At 46.3% G+C, this 19,221-nt stretch overlaps 1 protein-coding gene across 7 annotated transcripts in view; it reads left to right on the top strand.

Moving 5' to 3' along the window:
* Positions 1 to 19,221, top strand: part of DIPK1A (divergent protein kinase domain 1A) — an 844,817-nt gene that overhangs the window by 373,717 nt on the left and 451,879 nt on the right. For all 7 annotated transcript variants that reach the window (XM_069641811.1, XM_069641810.1, XM_069641812.1 and 4 more), the window contains one exon: positions 16,537 to 16,671. In XM_069641811.1, coding sequence (XP_069497912.1) covers positions 16,537 to 16,671 — 135 coding nt within the window. The remainder of the gene's footprint in view (positions 1 to 16,536; positions 16,672 to 19,221) is intronic.

Genomic DNA, 19,221 nt, shown 5'->3' with positions numbered 1-19,221 from the left:
ATTGCGTATACAAAATCTCGAGATTTATACTCCGTGTAAATACCTGGGGACAGAGTTTGAGGCCAAAAAGGGATACAAAATCTGTATTGAGTTTCGGATAGGAAAAGCCACACAACTTACATCCCTGATTAATCAGTTTGCCAGGAAAAGGGCTGGATACTCATTAACGGGTATTAGGCAATTGTATATGCAATGCCTGATTCCGGTAGTCATCTATGGACTGGAGAGCCTAATGGAAATCGATCTTGACTTGTTACAACCTATTGAGGCAGGATTCTGGCGAAAGTTATTGGGCTTACCCAGGTGTATCCCTATGGCTATCTTGAGGCTAGAACTTGGCCTACACTCACTTAAATCAATGGTGATGAAGAAAAGAGTTGCTCTTATCATAAAACGGATAATTGGTTCTTCTAATTCGTTATTAAGGACCATGGGTACATGATCCGGAATCAGAAACAAAGTCGGGCCTTAGCAGAGGAATAGCTTTACTCTTCAAGGAAATAGGGTGGACATCCATGTAGGGGATAGGTAGTCCCAATCGCCGCCAGCGCCTCATTAAACATCTATATCTATGGGACTGGTGTGAACACTTTAAGTATCTGGGATCCCTTAAAAGTTACATCTTTGTAACAGAGAGGCTGTACCCCTATAAAAAAAGATGCAACCCTAACCCGCACTGTGTCCATCTAAGGAATTGAGGAAATTTATCCTACTCCTGCGAATTAAGTTTGCCGGTATTGAGCGTAGTGCGTCCTGCCATGGCTCTGTCTGTAACTGAACTGTCATGCCGGATTTGTGGAAAGCGCACTGAACAGGAGTGATCAGACATGTTCTTACTAGGTGTAGTAAGCTGAAGATGGTATACTTGAAATATCTCGACAAACTTGTCCACTACCAAGACTCAATAAAAAGCGCAACCTTTTGGAAGCGCTGTATAAACTCGCAAAATAGTGGTACGTTTATTGCTCTTACTGTATGGAAGGTGGCGGAAGGTACACCAGAAGAAGGCCTAGAGAAGTAAGCTATTCTACTGAATAGTTTGTACTGAATACACTGGCTTTATAGGATCAATTAGGCGATGGCTGTTGTGTATATGGCTTATTATTACTATTGCAAAGTTTATGAAATGTTTGTTGCACTGACTTTGCGAATTTGGAAGGGTCCTGTTGGTGGTGTTGGTGGTGTTGGTAGTGTGTGTCGTTCTGATGCTTAATTGTATGACATGATTTTTATTTTTTATTTTTTTTATATTTTTATATTGTTGACATATAATTCGCTTAAGGATATGTATGTACGTATATATGTATGAATTGTAGTTACTATTATGGTATTTAAATGGTAAACGCAGATGACCCACAGATTCTCATACCGCTTACCAGGGATTATGATAAGGATTTGGCCTTGGTGAACAAAATGTATCATCATCCAGGCATGGATGGCCAACCATGGACTATGCCTAAATGATGACAAAACTGAACTTATTATTCTGGGTACTGCTTTCAACCTTAATAAACTCAGTTGGAAATGCACCTCTTTTAACATTGATGGCAACATCATTAAAGTAGCCATAGAGGTAAAAACCTTGGGTTTTTTCCTCGACTCCACCCTCTCCTTGGTGAAACAGGTCAATGTCATGGCATCAGCTTCAGCATATACATGTAAGCTGATCAGAGCAGGCAAACCATTCCTATCTAAGACTATCTGTACCACTCAAGCACAAGCATTAATTTTGTCCAAAAGGGACTATTGTAACAGCCTATACCTGGGTGCTAGCAAGCAAATTGTTAACCAGATGCAAATCCTACAGAATATAAGAGCAGCTCAGGGTATTGCCAGAAGAGAGCCTATTTCAGTCATAAGGAGACCAAACAAATCGCTGTCCACAAGTGACAAAATATTACTTTGTTAATCCACAAATACCTAAACAACGCGGCATCCCGCTACCTGACTGAGAGATTTAGCAGAAAAATATCTAATCGCCCCACTAGGTCATCTAACACAAATTGCCTAGTTATTCCCAGGTTGAAACTGACCAAAACCGGAGGTAGCAGCTTCCCAGTTAAGGCAGCTCAACTATGGAACTCCCTCCCCTTGCCCCCACCCTGAGGGCAGACCAAACCTTTATGAACTTCAAGCATAACAGCACAAAATGGCTCAGAGAAAAAGACGATTAACTCGATCTAAGAGACAGACCCACCTCCATGCACTACTGAATATACCTTACTGTTACTTGAATACCATAAGGCGTATTCCTGCTGTACTCTAGCTGTTAGTAATTTTAGGAAGATTTCTCACATCACCTGTATATACTTGATAAACGGACCTTGACTGTATGAGATCTGTAAATGCTATACATTTGTGAGACAATTGCATCTGTTTATATATAACCATGATAATTGTATGACATATATGTAAATGCGGAACTCTAAGCTGAAAGTATTCTTGTATCTTCTGCACCCTGATACCCTTGGGTCTGGCACACATTACAAATAAACAAATTGTATATGTGTAAAGTTTTATTTTATAAACTATAACGCATTAAATAAATTAATGAATGCTTGTTCAATTCCACAGGGCCCCAGCTCCCAACGGCCACTCATCCCTGAACCATTTACGTGCACCACACTGACAGCTCCCCGCTGTTTCCTTTGGCCTCTCTGCTGATGCTGCTGCTGCTATTTCACCTCCTCTGCTCCTGTCCCTGTTTCCTCTCCCATTTGATGGGGCTCTTTAGACACCTGCAGTTTTCTAACAGGCTGCATGTGCAAGTTTACAATTAGACCTGCCTGGCCCTCATTAAAGGGACATGCGTGACCTCTACTACTCTCAGCAGTGGTAAAAGCACTTAGTCTTCATTATTCCCGGTTGCCTCTTCCTCGCCTCAGTACTTTTAGGAGTTATATATGAGGAAGTCAGAGTAGTTGATTTATAATACCCCATGAAGACAAGACAGGGAAAGGATTGGTCATTAGTAGGAAAAGCGTGATACCATGTCTCTCCCAAGGGCATCCCAGTCCCCACCGACACTCCACTCATGTGATCCTCCCTCGCTTGTCCACCACCGGGGTCGTAATCCAAGAGCGATGGCCTTTGTCTGGTCTCCTGTGCAGATGACCTATGGGGAATAGGATTCAGAATAACCTTAGGTTTTTTACAGTATCCCAATAGAATAGTTGTAACCATCCAACAAAGAAAAGCATCAGGTTTGCTTTTGAACTCCTTTGTCTGGCTACATAACTCGGAGATTCTATCCTCTCCATTATGCCTAGTAAGGCTCTTGTCAATAGTGCGTTCCTTCATGGAAACGTGTATTTTTCCTATGATTCCTACCCCTTTATTGAGGAAACCAACTACAGACCCGAAGACTCTGCCTGGTTTTGCAACACATCGAATATTTCCTACTTAACCAAAATGATAGAAAAAATATGTTTTAAAAAAAAAATGCTACAAGCAATGGTACAAGCCAATCATTTACTGTGTGACGGGTTGCCATCTGCTAGGGCATGAACGCCCTGGCTTTTATTTTTTATTATGTAATTCTACAGATAATTCTGTTTCTGAAATGGAGGTCTGCTAATGAGACACCCATGTATACATTCTCCATCACAAATGTGCCTGTGCTGAGAGACTCCTGGCATCCTCCTCAGCCCTGCAGTGGCACAGGGCAGCTTCAAATATCATGGGTGCACTCCTGACTGGTGCTGGAGTACACCGTGCCTGCAGGTGATCTGGCTTTTTAATCTTCTGCAACTGTTTCCACTCTTAATAATTGCATACCTTAGTCATTCTGGCAGCCTGTACATCTTTACATATAAGCCATGCCTAGTTGGGGCATGATGACTACTAAGAGCATGCAATTATAAAGCCACAGCAATTTGATGTCACACTAGTCTCAGCTCTGTGAGCAGGGCCTAGCCATGAACGAACTGATATGTATTAGTGTCTTACTGTCTCCAAAGCGGATATATGGGACTATAACCAGGTTTCTGCCTTTTCATAGTCCTTTGGGCTAGGAAGCACCTTCTTCCCAGGGCACTGGAACACTTGCCAGGAGATCTATGAGAAACCAGTTCTTAAAAGACAGCACTGACAACAAAGCCACACTCACACCGGGATGCTGACTACTGGAGTCCCTTTGACGCCTACAGGAATGGGAGAGGGGCAGAGTTGGAGAGGTGGGCTGAGAGAGGAATTCCACAATCTTGGATTCTTTTAGGTCTCTCTGCCATGTTCTATCCTCCGGCCTAATTTCTTAATAGACAGGGACAGGGTACTCTAGATATAAAGTCCGAAGGCAAGGGGCACTTGTTACAACAGCCTGGAGTGGACCCCTTTCCTGCATGCTTGCTTTGTATCCAAACCCATGTGATCACTCACCTTTGTAAGGTGAAGAAATCCTTTCCTTGTTTGTTTGATTAATCTTTGTACTCTGAAAGAAGGATTCATCTGGAACTATGTTAGGGACACAATCTATTCCAATGCTATCTGCGCGAGAGGTGCCCCCTTATAGTCCCCAGGAAACAGTTGGGGTGACACTGCTGTTGGATCACAGGCTCTCTGCTAGCTGTGCACTGGAACCAGGATCCTGCTCCCTGGAGGTGAAGGCTCCCCTGTAGGTGCCAGACAACGTCCTGGAATGGAGTTTCAGAACTAAGGACTCATTCTTTCCCTGGAGACCTTTGATTGGGCCTCCCATCAACCCAGAAATCCAACCGCTCTGAGCCTGGCTTCCCACATTGAACCTCTTGTGAGCTACACTGACCTGTAGATCGCCTGCTTGTCCTAAAGTTATTAGTGCCATGTGCCATTGCTGCTTGGACAGCAACGAAAGTGGGGACCAGTTGACCAGCTCATTAACCCGACAAGATTCACTGCCTCAGGAAGGGCCTAAATGCCTGGCTCAAAACTGTTGAGCCACCAAGACAATAGAGCAAGAAAGTACTCTGTAGAGGCCCTGTCCCCAAGGTCCATCTTTGGAGATTATAGTGACTTGTAAGCCCCCGTTCTCTTCTCTACCGTTTTTCTACAAAGGTATATCCTTGAACTATTGGCATTGTTGCCAAGTCTCTTGCCTGAACATTCCAGCTCATCAACCCAGAGTGCCCTTTCACTCCACGATTTGCATGTGTTTTTTACAGGGATTGGTTTGTATTAAAGCTGTTTGGGTTACTTCTGTTATCAGCTCAACCCCTACCCATCCCCGCCCCCCAGAAGATATAGCCTGGCCTCAGCCCGCGTTACCAAAGGCGGCAGAAGAGGTGTACCGGTTGGACACTTATGATGTGGATAATTGTTGGTTTAGTAGTAGTGTGTGGCTGAGTTAGGCAGTTTAGCCACTACTCATTGCTTTACTCCTGCAGAGAAGTAGTCCTTTCGCTACACCCTCATTGAGCATAGTTTAGATCCTTGAACAGCACAGGCACAGAAGTAATCTTTGTGAAACGACATGAGAGAATTACAGGTTTGTAGCTTTGTGGGAGCCCTAATTTTGTTAGCGCTACCTAGAATGATTTCCACACTATTGAACACCAGCTTCTACTTAACACTTTAAGTAGGTTGGGCATTACCAGCATGGTCTTGGGCTGGTTTGAATTCTTTCTCAATGATAGGAGCTGTGCAATTGCATTGGGTCCTTTCCAGTTACCTTTTCACCCTCTTACCTGTGGGGTACCACATGACTCAGTCCTGTCTCCCCTACTTTTAATTTCGTATAGCCCGCCTTTAATGAATCTTCGACTTGTTGCCAGAATCTCGATTTGAACTACAAAGATAATTCTCAGGTGATGATCAAAATGCTGCAAACAAATGATACAGAACACACAATTTGTGTCACTTAAGTTCACTCCCATTAAAATGCAGCAGCTTTGCTGAGACGTTCCAGTACTTCCAACCTATTGTGTATTCTACTGATTTAGGAGGGCAAAGAGGAGATACATTCTTGTTTTCTCTAGAGATGCCAACTAACCAATACCACTAACAACTTCCTTCTCTGCATACACCTCTCAAACTCCAAACCAAACACAACCACTAACCTCCAGCACAGTAAACCGCACGAACTTCACTACACTGCAACAACAAAACAAAAACACACATAGACTCGCACATCAGCACACGACGACTACCGGCCGCATACACCCCAGGCCCAGCCGACGGAACCACCGGGCTGAGGCTGCCAACAGCACATCACTGCAATCTTGCACTTTTCCAGCCTCCACCCACTAACCCACCCCTCCCTCCCTCTTTCAGAGCCGCCAGAGCGCCAGGGGACCACTCTGGTGGTGATAGTGCGCGGTACAAATGACCTTTAACATTAACATTAACATTAACAGAGACAAAAATGTAATCGTAAAGGCCCTTTTCTTTGATACCTTCACACTTACACCCACACCACCATAAAAACTATCCACTCAATACACAGGGCCTGCAAAATGTACTAGGCTACTCACATTGGCACTAGGCTACTCACATTGGCAAGGAGATTTTGTGAAGGGTAAGTACAATTTTCTTGTTACTTGACCTTGATGACAAATACGGGGATGTTTGAAACTTTGATTTGAAAATTAGTGCAAACAAACCTGTAAATGGCAAATAGGTTTCACTATGGGTGGCAGCATTGCACCAAATCTGAAGTGCCTTATGGCGATGTGCACCATTTTACAGAAAACACTGGTAATATTTTGTCACCCGTCTCCATGGAGCGAGTTCATTTCTCTTAGGTAGAGCATGTAAACTAAGGAGCTCGCTCTCCTGGTCTAGTGGGATTTTTAAGAATTTGTGAGGCCTCCAACCTTATTATCGTATTTTATTAAAATGTTGCTCTGTAAGAGGACCATATCTATTGGTTTTATTACATTGATATGCCCACCGTACCATACTAGCTTGTTGAATATAGCTAGAATGTTTCTTTAGTTTTGAAAATAAAATATTTAATTGAAGGGTCATGCACGGATAGAGATTGAATGCAGTTTGTAATTAATTTGACCATTTGGCAGGTGCTATTAGATTACATTGAGACCATTTTTCAGTAAAGGCAGTGATTGTCCAAAAAGGGTCGGGTGACCAACTGAACTCTGGTTACGTTTCCAACACCCATCTAGTGAACTTTGTAATTGTTTTATCTGACCAGAATAAATTACGGAAGTATTTTCAAAGAGGATAATTCTATTCATCTACTTAAATCATCTAGCTACTATATTGTATTTAATTGTTGGAAAAGGAGGATTTCCGCTGTGGCACAGCTTGTGGAAAATGAATTTAAGTGGGTTGGGTATCAGCCCCGGCAGGGTCTTAAAATTACGCTTGAGCCAGGACCCTTCTTGGGCTTGTAGACCTGATTTCCGTGGGTGTTAAGTCAATGAAAAGTTAAGTGCAGAAGGGATGGGACCTAGCAGTTTGGGCTGGACTTCCCCTTTTGGGGTGGGACGAAGCCTGATTTGCATATGGTCTTTCCCCTTCTGTAATGGCTTGGCAGGCGAAGAACGATGGTCTGGAGGGTTGCCCTGAGCAATGCCAGTGGTTAAGATTCAGTCTAAATCTTCCAGCCATCACCTCTTTGTTTTTGCTTTGTCACCCCGAGTGGGACGGGTATGCCCAGACGTGGGTCCCGTGCCTGCTGGGCCTAGAGACCCAAGCTACTCCTCACTGATGAGCCCCAACAAGGGTGAAACATGTTTGGGGATGCTTGTGGTCTCGTGCAGAAGGGATGTGACCTAGCAGTTCGGGCTGGACTTCCCCTTTTGGGGTGGGACGAAGCCTGATTTGCATATGGTCTTTCCCCTTCTGTAACGGCTTGGCAGGCGAAGAACGATGGTCTGGCGGGTTGCCCTGAGCAATGCCAGTGGTTAAGATTCAGTCTAAACCTTCCAGCCATCACCTCTTTGTTTTTGCAATGAAAAGTTGAGTGGCAGTATTGCACTAGCCCAGTAGATGTGACTATCACTCCATGTTAACAATTACATCATTAGTTTCAAACATTTGCTGTTGGATTATTTTGTAGTACCTTGAAGGGAGTATATAATACATAGAATACTTACATTTATTTCTGCCATTAGATTTGCTGATACAACTAAATAATACATACAAATGATCAAAGTCCTTCTAAAGCAATGTCCTTCAAAAGAGCTTGAGGGATTGGAACCTGCAATTAGCTATTTTTATTTGATTTCATCTTCTATTTCAATATTTTAACTGTCATTTGTTTTGCCTGCAGATTAATTATATTGAACACGTTTGTTTAAAATTGATTTTTCTACCTTTGACGCTGCGTACGAAAATGCAACTGCACCTTTTAAGCCACTTGTCATTGAATGGTTCCTTAGGTGGTTGAGATTCTTGGGCTGTGCCAGACACTGCCCCACGGATTGTCTTATGCCTCATGAGGGTCCCTTTCGATTTCTTATACCACTCAAAGCACTTATTCCAACTAGTCTCTGTATTCATGCAATGGTTCTATACTGATAAATATTGGAGAGAAAAAAAAAAGTTGCCCACCTCTCGGGCATCTGTCGTAAAGGGCAGACGTTGATAGGAGCCTGACTTCCTTGGCCATGTTTGTGTCCTGTAGGGCTATTATGATCCTCCTCACCCAGTCCCCATCCTACAGGACGACCAAGGTATCCAGCACCTACCTTCAGGTAATCGCAGTTGTCTTGACTTCAAGGGATGCTGTACGTTGGGTTGTTCTTGGATCATCTGAGAAGCACAGACGACTTTCACTGTAGCCATTAGATAATCTGCCCAAGCCTTGAGTCATGTACAGTAAGTGCTTGCTTTCGTCGGATGAACTTGGGTAACTGCTCAGGGAAGCATGATTAGTTTCAAGTGACCATTGCACATGTAAATTCACAATAGGGAGAAACCGCACGACTGTCGCAACCTTTTAACTATTTGATGTACTGCTAAATCCTTTACTAGTCCCTGACATCACTAGGCATCTTCCGGATAAGGGCCTAAAGCTCACTGTACATACTTCAGTCACTCTATCTCTGAGTACAGATGCACCTGTAGCTCAATTATTAGTGTGTTCATTAGTTCAAATCTTTTAAAAAGGAAAATGTGCAACTCTGCGTTTGGGATCACCAGATTTGATTTTATGAAAGAGACTGTGCATATCTGCACCTGTGCATCTGTCTGTTTTCTAAGAGATTGTTGGTGCTACCCAACCCAGATAACTATATAGCAACATGAATTATACCAGATGTTTTTGACATGGGACACTTTGTTTTCATGACAGCAGCTTTCGTGAGGTTTACACACTGCAACCAATATCTCGCTGTGCTACAGATGACTGCAGTGGCTGCTGCAACACAGAATGTGCCAAGCATCACCCACAACCTCTAACATCCTCTTAAATGTTGTCATGTTTGCAGCCACTCGACTAGCACAGAGCTGCTTGATTGACCTTAATCACTTCAACAAACTCTTCCAAAAATATTTTACGCAACAACAATGCCCTTGGGCGCATCACGCTCAACACTGGTGGATACTAGTTAAACATAGGCCCAACTCCATCAAGCATTCTGGCAGACATGCATACACCTGCTCTGACCACAGAGTTCTAACTGAGAACTAGTGGGCCAACATTGCATCTCAAACTGTCGGCACCAGCCCAGGACGCCATGCTTGTGTTAAAACACGTCACTTTCCATTGTAGCGTGGCTGTTAACTGAATGACAAACGGCTGCCTCACCTTTTGCTGCCAAGAAGTATGTAATGTTAGCACTCTGGTTCTTAGAGTGGCTCTGATCTGCTGGAGCCCGTAAAAGAACTTTGAGGCACTACCGCGCGTTACAATGGAAGATGCGTGCTATATAAATGGCAGTAACATAACATACTGTGTTTTATTTATTTATTTTTTTGTCTAATAGGTGGCACTGTAAGAGCCGCCTATGCGCCGAAATCACTGCCACGGTAATGAAGGTTTAGGATGGATGATGGAATGTGAGAATGGATACATAGCCTTCAAGTGCTGTTTGGTTTTATATCCACCCCTTTGAAGTAAGTCAAAGAGTGAAACCTTTGTGAATTTCTTCGCATTCCTGCCAAGAACCACACCCACGGGGGACATCCTTACATTAATTCTTTCCAATATTCTTTTGCACCATAGATACTGCCAGCTCGTTGTAAGAAGAATGTCATTTGTTGATCGTGACAGCATTGTTGCAATGGCGCAGTTTATTATGTTGTCATTTATTAATGGTGGTTTTTGCACCCTGGGACGAACGCCCGGTGTAATTTGAAATGCTTTGCATGCTCTCGTGTATTTGAATCTTTACTTGTGTTCTTCAGTGAAAAATAACAAGTCGAAACCCTCATGATAACAAATGCTTTAGGTTTCGTTTTCTGAGATGCCACAAAGAAGGCAATAAGTGTCCTGTTTTTCTTCAGTGCGCCACCATCACACTCTGGGTTTCGTCACTCCGGGGTACATAACATAGTTCGTATTTCGAAGGGATTGTGTCCTCTGACATTATTCCCCATCTTTCATAATTCGTCTCCAGCTTGCTGGCCAAAAAAAAAATTTCTCTCTGGAGGGCGCTGCGTGTCGACGTCCGCCGAGTCGATGTCCCTCGACAGCCACCATATCGGCGCCGACGTCACCATGCACATAAATAGCCACGCACGGCGTCCGTTGCTCAGTTCTGTTTTTCCGCGCTTTGTGGGGCCTTGGAATATCGTTGCTCAGTTCAGTCAAATAAACCTACATTTACTCGAATATACCAACTCGTTCTCGATGGCTTCTTCATCAGAACTGACAATCCGGCTTCAAAAAATGTCGAGACTGCGGTAAAAAAATGTCGATAACAGATCCACACAGGATCTGCTTGTGGTGCTTGGGAGCCGAGCACCATTGTTCGGAGTGTGAGGACTGCATGTCCATGACGGCGAAAGCCTTGAAAGAGCGCAAGGGGAAGCTCGAGAGAGGTAAGTCAGTCAAAACCTCCTTGAAAGTTTCTTCGGCTGAGTCGAGGCATTCGTCTCCTCGCCGTCGAAAGCATTCCCATTCTAGATCTCGAAGTAGCTCCCACCATTCGTCGAGATCGAGACACTGAAATAAGAGACGTCGAAGATCCCTTTCCTCGTCATCTTCTGTTTCCCCAGAAAGGGTCTCCTACCCCACAAAACGCAGCTCTCAGGCTGAGTGGGAGGAATTCAGGAAGAAAATGCTAAGCGTCTATGAGAAAGCGGCCTCGACCCCCTCGAAGACAGCTGAGGGGTGATACCCCGGGTGAAAAACCCAAAAAATCGAAACGCCGCGAGTCGCTGCACCCGCCGAATGATTCCACTCGAGAGCGCCACGGGCCATCAGGTAAGAAGGCATCGTCTTCGCAGTCGTCGAAGATCCCTTCGACGCATGGATCGGCGCCATCAACGCCGTTGTCAAAGGGTTCTTCGACGCATCGCTCGATCGACTCGACGCCATCGTCAATGCCGATGAAAGAGAAAACCACGGCTATTTCACAGCCAACGGTAATACCAAGAGCCTCTGGCATGACGCCGAGACCGTCGTCGACATCCTCGAGTAGGATCCCGATCCTCTCGAGTTCTTCGAGGCCTCTTCCAGTTTTCTCGCCCAATAATGACGAGTTTGGCTCCTTCTGCCTTAGAAATGGGTTTTACACCATTTCCGAGGTCAGAGTACCCTGGATTATCTTCAATCTATGAAGAAGGGGAGGATTCTGACCAGGAAACCTTCGGGTTGCAGAGGACCACACTACCTGTTTCAGAGGATTTCACCTCTGAGGAAAGAAGGTTGAAAGACATACAGGTGTCATTACACGAGGCAAGTAAGCTGGACACTTCCCCAGAAGTGGAATTTGTTAAACCAGACCCAGGGGACCATGCCGAAACACCCTATAGAACACTGATGGCAAGGATTATTGAATTTATGGGTTGGTCTGCGCCTCCACCTGTTTTTCAACAGGATGACCTGACAGACATATTAGACAAAGGTCCACAGGAGGATCCTGTGGTCCCCTTCCATGCAGCCTTACAAAGAAAGATTTCATCTAATTGGGAAACTCCTGAAGTTATCCCTGCAGTCAATAAAGGATTGTCAGCCAAGCATAGGGTAGCTGCGACTGACCCTGAATACTTATCAAAACACCCGACTCCACAGAGCCTGGTGGTTCAAGCGCCAACTTCATCAAGCAGCAGGTCCGCTTACCCTACTGTCCCACAGGATAGAGATGACAAGAGGTACGATTCTATGGCAAGATTCAGCCACACACTGTGGGAGTGTGCTTCATCAGCGGCTGACTGCATACCCGCAGGAGAGGAAAGGGAAGCCTTCCTTAACATTATTAAAGATGGCAAAGATGCCATGCGCGAGTCACTTCAAACTGGCATTGATTCCGCTGACAGTATCAGCAGGGCCATGGCGGCAAGTACGACAATCCGCAGGCATGCGTGGTTGCGAAAGTTGGGCTTTGCTCCAGATGTACAGGCCAGACTTTTGAATATGCCCTTTGACGGCTCTTCTTTATTCAGTAAAAAGGCTGATGACCGTCTGGAAAAGTTGCAGACATCTAAAGCAGCGGCAAAATCGTTAGGAGCTGCAATCCGCCAAACTCCCTTTCGCCCCTCAGGAACCTCTGGAAGAGGAAAGTCCTTTCGCTATTATTCCGCATTCGGTAAAGGCAGAGGACAGCCGGCTCAGAGGCCAAAGGAGATCCACCTGAGGTGGACGGGTCAAAAGTACTAAAGCCGCAGCAGGTGCCTCTTTACCCTCGGCATCTGCATCAGCCGCCCCCAAACCACTCTGAGGTCTTTCCACACAAAACACCTGTAGGGGGCAGGTTAACTCACCATCTGACGGAATGGCAGGCTATAACGTCAGATGCTTGGGCATTGGAGACAGTTGCCCAGGGTTACTGCCTACCCTTTCTACCCATCCCTCAGAGTCATCCACTGGGGCACAGCTCTCTAAAAGTTCCAGATTCGCTCCTCTTGCAGGAAATTATAGACCTGCTTGGGAAAGGTGCCTTAGAACAGGTACCTGTAGCCGACAGGAACAAGGACTGGTACTCCCCCAACTTTCTCATACCAAAGAAGGACGGAGGACTGAGACCCATCCTGGACTTATGAGAATTGAACAAGTTCCTCAGGAAGGACAAGTTCAAGATGGTAAAACGCTCTCAGATCCTTCAGGCCCTCCAGCTCCAGGACTGGCTGGTATCTCTGGACCTTCAGGATGCTTATTTCCATGTGCCAATCCATCTCAAACACAGGAAATACCTGAGGTTCACAATTGGCGAATATCATTATCAATTTCGAGTTCTGCCATTTGGGCTGACCTCCGCCTCGAGGGTCTTCACCAAGCTAATGTTGGTAGTGGCTGCGAGTCTAAGGAGGGAAGGGATCCACGTCTACCCCTACCTGGATGATTGGCTGATCAGGGCCGTATCGTCGGAACAAGCTCAGATCCAGATAGATTATGCCTGCCACTTCCTTCACAAACTGGGCTTCTCCCTCAATTTAAAGAAGTTACAGATGATACCATCACAGAGACTCCAGTTCATTGGAGCGGTCCTGGACACTTCCCTGGGAAAAGCCTCGCCACCAGAGGTGAGGGCTCAAGATATTCTGCTGATGGTCAACAAGTTCCAAAATGCCCAACGTCTCCCAGCCTTCGACTTTTTGAGGTTGCTAGGCCTCATGGCATCCTGCATCTTCCTTGTGCCAGAGGCTCGCCTGAGAATGAGATCTCTTCAGTGGGCACTGAGAACTCAGTGGTCGCAATTCTCAGGGAGAATGACGGATTTCCTCCGGTTTCCGGACAATGTAGCCCACGACCTTCAATGGTGGGCCTATCCAGAGAACATCTTGAAAGGAGAACTGTTTTGGCAACCATGGCCGGAGATAACAGTAGTCACAGACGCCTCACTCACGGGGTGGGGAGCCCATGCCAACGACTTGACCATCAGCGGTCGTTGGTCTCCATCGGAGTCCAGACTACATATCAACCTATTAGAGCTGAGAGCGATCAGACTAGCGCTGAAAGCTTTCCTGCCATCAGTACAGGGGAGAAATGTCCTGATAATGACGGACAACACAGTGGCCATGCACTACCTCAACAAAAGAGGAGGCGTAGGGTCACTGCCACTGTGCAGAGAGGCAATGCAGCTCTGGTTTTGGGCAATTCAGGAAGGAATCTCTCTATCGGCAGTCCACCTAGCCGGAGAGAAGAACTTGACAGCGGACGCTCTGAGCAGGCAGAGCACAGTCTCCCACGAGTGGGAGCTAGCTCAGGAAGTCCTTCAAGAGATCTTTGCCCTTTGGGGAACCCCTCAGGTGGATCTGTTTGCCACAAGCACCAACAGGCAGTGTGATCTGTTCTGTTCAAGGGAATTTCCCCCGAGAGGAGCTCTAGGAGACGCGTTCGTAGTGGACTAGGAGTTCCCACTCCTTTACGCGTTTCCACCAGTCCCTATTATTCCTCAAATGATCAGGAGGTTGAGAAGATTCCGGAAAACCATGATCCTAATTGCCCCGGACTGGGCCAGGAGAACGTGGTACCCGGACCTTCTAGATATATCCATCTTACCTCCAATCTGTCTTCCACTCAAAGAGAATCTTCTCTCGCAGAAGGGAGTTCAGGTTCTCCATCCAGACACCAGAACCCTCAACCTTCACTCTTGGCTTCTGAAAGGGTGAGGTACAAGGATTGGCACCTCCCTGATGACGTCATGGAGGTTATGCTTTCGGCCAGAAGGCCAGCAACAAAGTCTTTATACCGCTGCCGTTGGAACAAATTTTGCAGCTAGTGTAGAGAAAGGAATATCGACCCTTTTCATGTGGTACACCAACAGTGTTATCGTTTCTACTCTACTTGGCAAACTCAGGCCTTCAAGCTGGCACTGTAAAAGGCTATCTCGCAGCGCTTTCAATCTTCAAGCGCACTGCAGAGGAACCATCGTTTTTCAAACTACCTCTAGTAATACAATTTCTCAAGGGATTAACTAATGTTTATCCTCGAAGACCATTCCAAGTTCCCTTATGGGACCTAAATTTAGTCTTAAACTTCCTAATGAGTACTCCATTCGAACCACTCCACTCTTGTTCGCTGAGATTTCTCGCGCTTAAAACTGTCCTATTGAAAGCACTAACATCTGCTAGGAGGGTGAGCGAGCTACAAGCTCTCTTGTAAACCCCCCCCCCCATACAATTTTCCATAAGGACTAAGTTGTCCTACAGGTGAAGCCCAATTTCCTCCCAAAGGTGGTTTCTGAATTTCATATTACTCAGAAAATTACCTTACCTTCGTTCTACCCTCCTCCCCATCCGGGGAAAGAGGAAGAAAGGCTTCATAGGCTGGACCCAAGGCGAACTCTGATCTTTTACAGATTGTCAGTCTGGCTAGGATTAGGCAAGCAGACCAACTGTTTGTAGGATACTCAGGTCACAAGTTGGGACTACCCATAACAAAACAGACCATTTCCAGGTGGATTATTTTGGCCATTCTGGAATGTTACAAATTGGCAGGGAAAGAGCCACCCCAAAATCTTAGGGCTCGTTCAACCAGGGGTATCGCAGCCTCTTCGGCCCTCCAAAGAGGGGTACCGGTCCGAGACATATGTGCGGCTGCCACATGGTCGTCCGCACATACGTTCACAAAATTTTACGACCTGGATTCCTCCGCTAGTCAAGAGACCAGATTTGGAAAAGCTGTATTACATGCGGTTCATTCCTAAAAGGGATACATGACATTATTACTCCCACCTCCAAGTACATGCCACTGCTATGGGAGTCTATCAAAGATGGGGAATACGTCGGAGGACACAATCCCTTCGAAGAACAAGTTACTTCTTACCTTGTAAAGTTCTTTCGATGGGATGTTCCTCCGACGTATTCCTTATCGCCCCTCCCATCCATCCCCGCAGTAATACTTCCCTTGTGGTTGCAGCTTACGCTCCGCTCCTTCAAGGTCAATAACCAATTCAGGCATGACTTATCTTCTGCTACAAAACGGAACTGAGCAACGGACGCCGCGCGTGGCTATTTATGGGCATGGTGACGTTGGCGCCAATACGGTGGCTGTCGAGGGACATCGACTCGGCGGACGTCGACGCGCAGCGCCCTCTACAGAGAAAAAATTTCCGAGGCCAGCAAGCTGGAGACGAATTATCAAAGATGGGGAATACGTCGGAGGAACATCCCATCGAAAGAACGTTACAAGGTATGAAGTAACTTGTTCTTCTGCTTCATGACTCAGCTCACCCTGGCGTGGGACATATTGTCAGTCAAGTCCGCATCATGGGTGCAGACGTGGCAGGAAGGGGTTCGTGCGGCAATGCTTTCAGTGCAGTACTTGTTGTGGATCAAGGAAGGCTTATTCCACACTTGGCTGTTATGTGTCTCCCGGTGTGTAATATCCATTTTCAGACAAGAGCGAATGTAATATGAGATGAATACGCGTATACTCGCTGATATAAATAGTAATGGCACATTATGCATTTGATTAAACTCCAATGTGATAGAAACGAAAAGTTGCTGTTTGAATCGTTGCTAATCAGTGGTTATTTTTGTCTTACACAGGCTCGCTGGTCCTATATGCGCGTGAAGTATCTCTTCTTCTCCTGGTTGGCTGTATTTATTGGCAGCTGGGTTATATATGTCCAGTACTCCTCTTACACAGAGCTCTGCAGAGGGCATGATTGTAAGAAACTCATTGTAAGTATGAATGCATTTCAGTGTATACGTTTTTTCAGATTACTGAACTAGATCTTCACTTCGGCTGTTGATTTCAAGGCCTGCATATAGCACGCTCCAAATATGTAGCACAACTGATGACAAAATGAAACCTTATTCCAAAAGTTTGGCACGTTACTTGTGGTTTATTGTACATTTTTTCTTTTGTTATTTTCTCCATACGCATGCAAGAGCGCCTGTGTGTTTGCCCACTATAGGATGGTCAGCAATAGTTAACGACAGAAAATCTTTGAACAAGACTGATCCCACTGGGAAAGTCATTATTTCACACACAATTTATTTGAATGAAGATAGATCCGACAGAGAACCGAAATTACAAGTAAGTATGAGTTTCCTTCTCCATTGTGGACTCTGTTTGATCATAAACAGAGGAGCTTGTCTCTGGGATCCTACACACGTGCAGAGATATGCTTATCGTTATGATGAAGAGGCTCATAATGGAGAACAGTGAATACAAATAAGTAACTTCTCCTTCAATGGATCAGCATCAACATCCTGAGTAGTACAATCTCACTGCTGGATGATGGTCCCGGCCATACGCAGAGCTATGATGAAGTGATAAATGAAGGGGATTACATTAAATGAAATTTTCCTTCTCAGTCATCGGATCCTAACTGTATCCCTAAACAGTGGAATATCTGTGGGTTACCCTCACACAGTCGGCGGCGTGGCTGTTCTATTACTCATGATACTCCTACGTCCCGCCTCCTTTCCTCCATCCTGTATGGGCGTCCCTCACGAGGGACCGTAACTGAACCCTTTGCCACCAGAAAAAACAATTTTCCTTTAAATTTAAATTTGTGCGGGTGCGTGGACACCAGCGCCACACCTCAGTCCCCTTTTCCGCATCAACTGGAGTGGACCGATTTCACCAGCGCTCTTGGGCAAGGCCTTGAGCTGTGTAATTCCACATGCTTTTTCCCTAATAGTACATTTATTTCTACTTTTTAGAAATTGGGAACACCGTCCACCGGTGCCTCAGCCTGAACCCAGTGCATGTCGGCCACGACAGGACTTCAGCAGGTGTCCGTCGTGTGACCGCTCCTTCCCCACTTCAGATCCACACGCGCTCTGCCTCTGGTGCCTTGCCGAAGACCACGGATGGGAAGGCTGCTCCGTGTACAACGCTTTCACGCCCCACTCCCTCAAAAACCGGCTCATGCGGCGGAGAGAGTTGTTCCACAGGACTCCCTTGGAGAGTATGAAGGAATACGTGAGGAGAAAGACCAAGGAGGTAAGCGTACTCTTATCTAAAGCACCCCGCTGAGGCGACTCATTCCCGGGAAAGCCTGGGGATGGGAGGGGTCAGTCGGACCCTCGTACCGGCGTAATGGTTACTGAGGCTCTTGCACCTACTGGCCTAACGGCCAAGGGGTCTACAGGCCCTACCGGTTCCACTGCTGAGGAGCCCACAGGCACCCTGAGGGGCCTAGCTCTAGTACCAGCCACTCGTCCGAGGAGGCACCTTCATGCAGCACCATCACTACCGGCCTCATGATAGAGAGCCAATCGCCTACCAGGCACATACCTGAGGTGCAAGGTGGGCAGAGCCAATGTGTCCTGGCATGCATGCCGAGCGCAGGCCGGCATCTAACACGGTCCCACGTGCGGAAGGCACAGACAAGATGGCAGCGCATGTAGACAAAATGGCGGCCAGGCCACAACCTCAAATGTGGGAAAGTACCCCAGCTGGGTCAGAGGCCCGCTAATTGGGTGAACCACAAAGGCGCAAACCTTCGGCCTGGGTACCAATGACTCTGATCACCTGGACCACGTCGTACCAGACCTTCACCGGAGCTCAGTACAATGAGGGCATATACTCTCATAGGGGGTGGGGTAGACAACTGGCCTACTCTCCTTCGGCAGCCATGCAGGAACGCTCCCAGTCTGCCTACGAGGACCGTTTCTTTGACAGGTTCTTTTCCTTCATGAGATCCCCTCAAATGGAAAACATCCTGAAGGGAATAATACAGGACATGCTCCCTCCCACACCACCACTTATGCTGGTGCCTGCGCAGCGTACTCTGCCTCCCGCTGCTACCTGCTTCTTTGGCAACGCCGTCATCAACACCAGTGCCAACTATCTGAGCCCCGACAGGGACTACCTCTACAGATCTGGGGGTACCGGTTAACACAGGGGTTCAGCAGGATACGGATAAGGAGGAACAAGACAGAGATTGCAGACTTTATTATCCCAGACATTCTGCTCAACAAGCCTATTTCAAGACTCGTTTTGCTGAGGCTAAAATAGTGGCAAAAGGTATTATGGAGGCCACAGTGGTCCATATAGACACTGTTAGTTGGGTGATCTGTGTAGCCACAGACATGAGAACGGCCTGGCTTCAAGCCACTAAGTTCAACCCGGACGTCCAGTAGAGAATTCTCGACTTGCCATTCGAGGGTGGTGATCTTTTCCACTCTACTATGGACGAAGAGCTGAACAAAAAGAAAAGCAGCTCGCAAACGGTCGAATCACTGGCCATTCTGACAAAGCCGGCAGCAAAATCCTTC

Source organism: Ambystoma mexicanum, chromosome 1q, assembly GCF_040938575.1.
Source record: "Ambystoma mexicanum isolate Mex_15411 chromosome 1q, UKY_AmexF1_1, whole genome shotgun sequence".
NCBI lineage: Eukaryota > Metazoa > Chordata > Amphibia > Caudata > Ambystomatidae > Ambystoma > Ambystoma mexicanum.
This window is presented reverse-complemented; position numbering and strand designations above follow the sequence as displayed.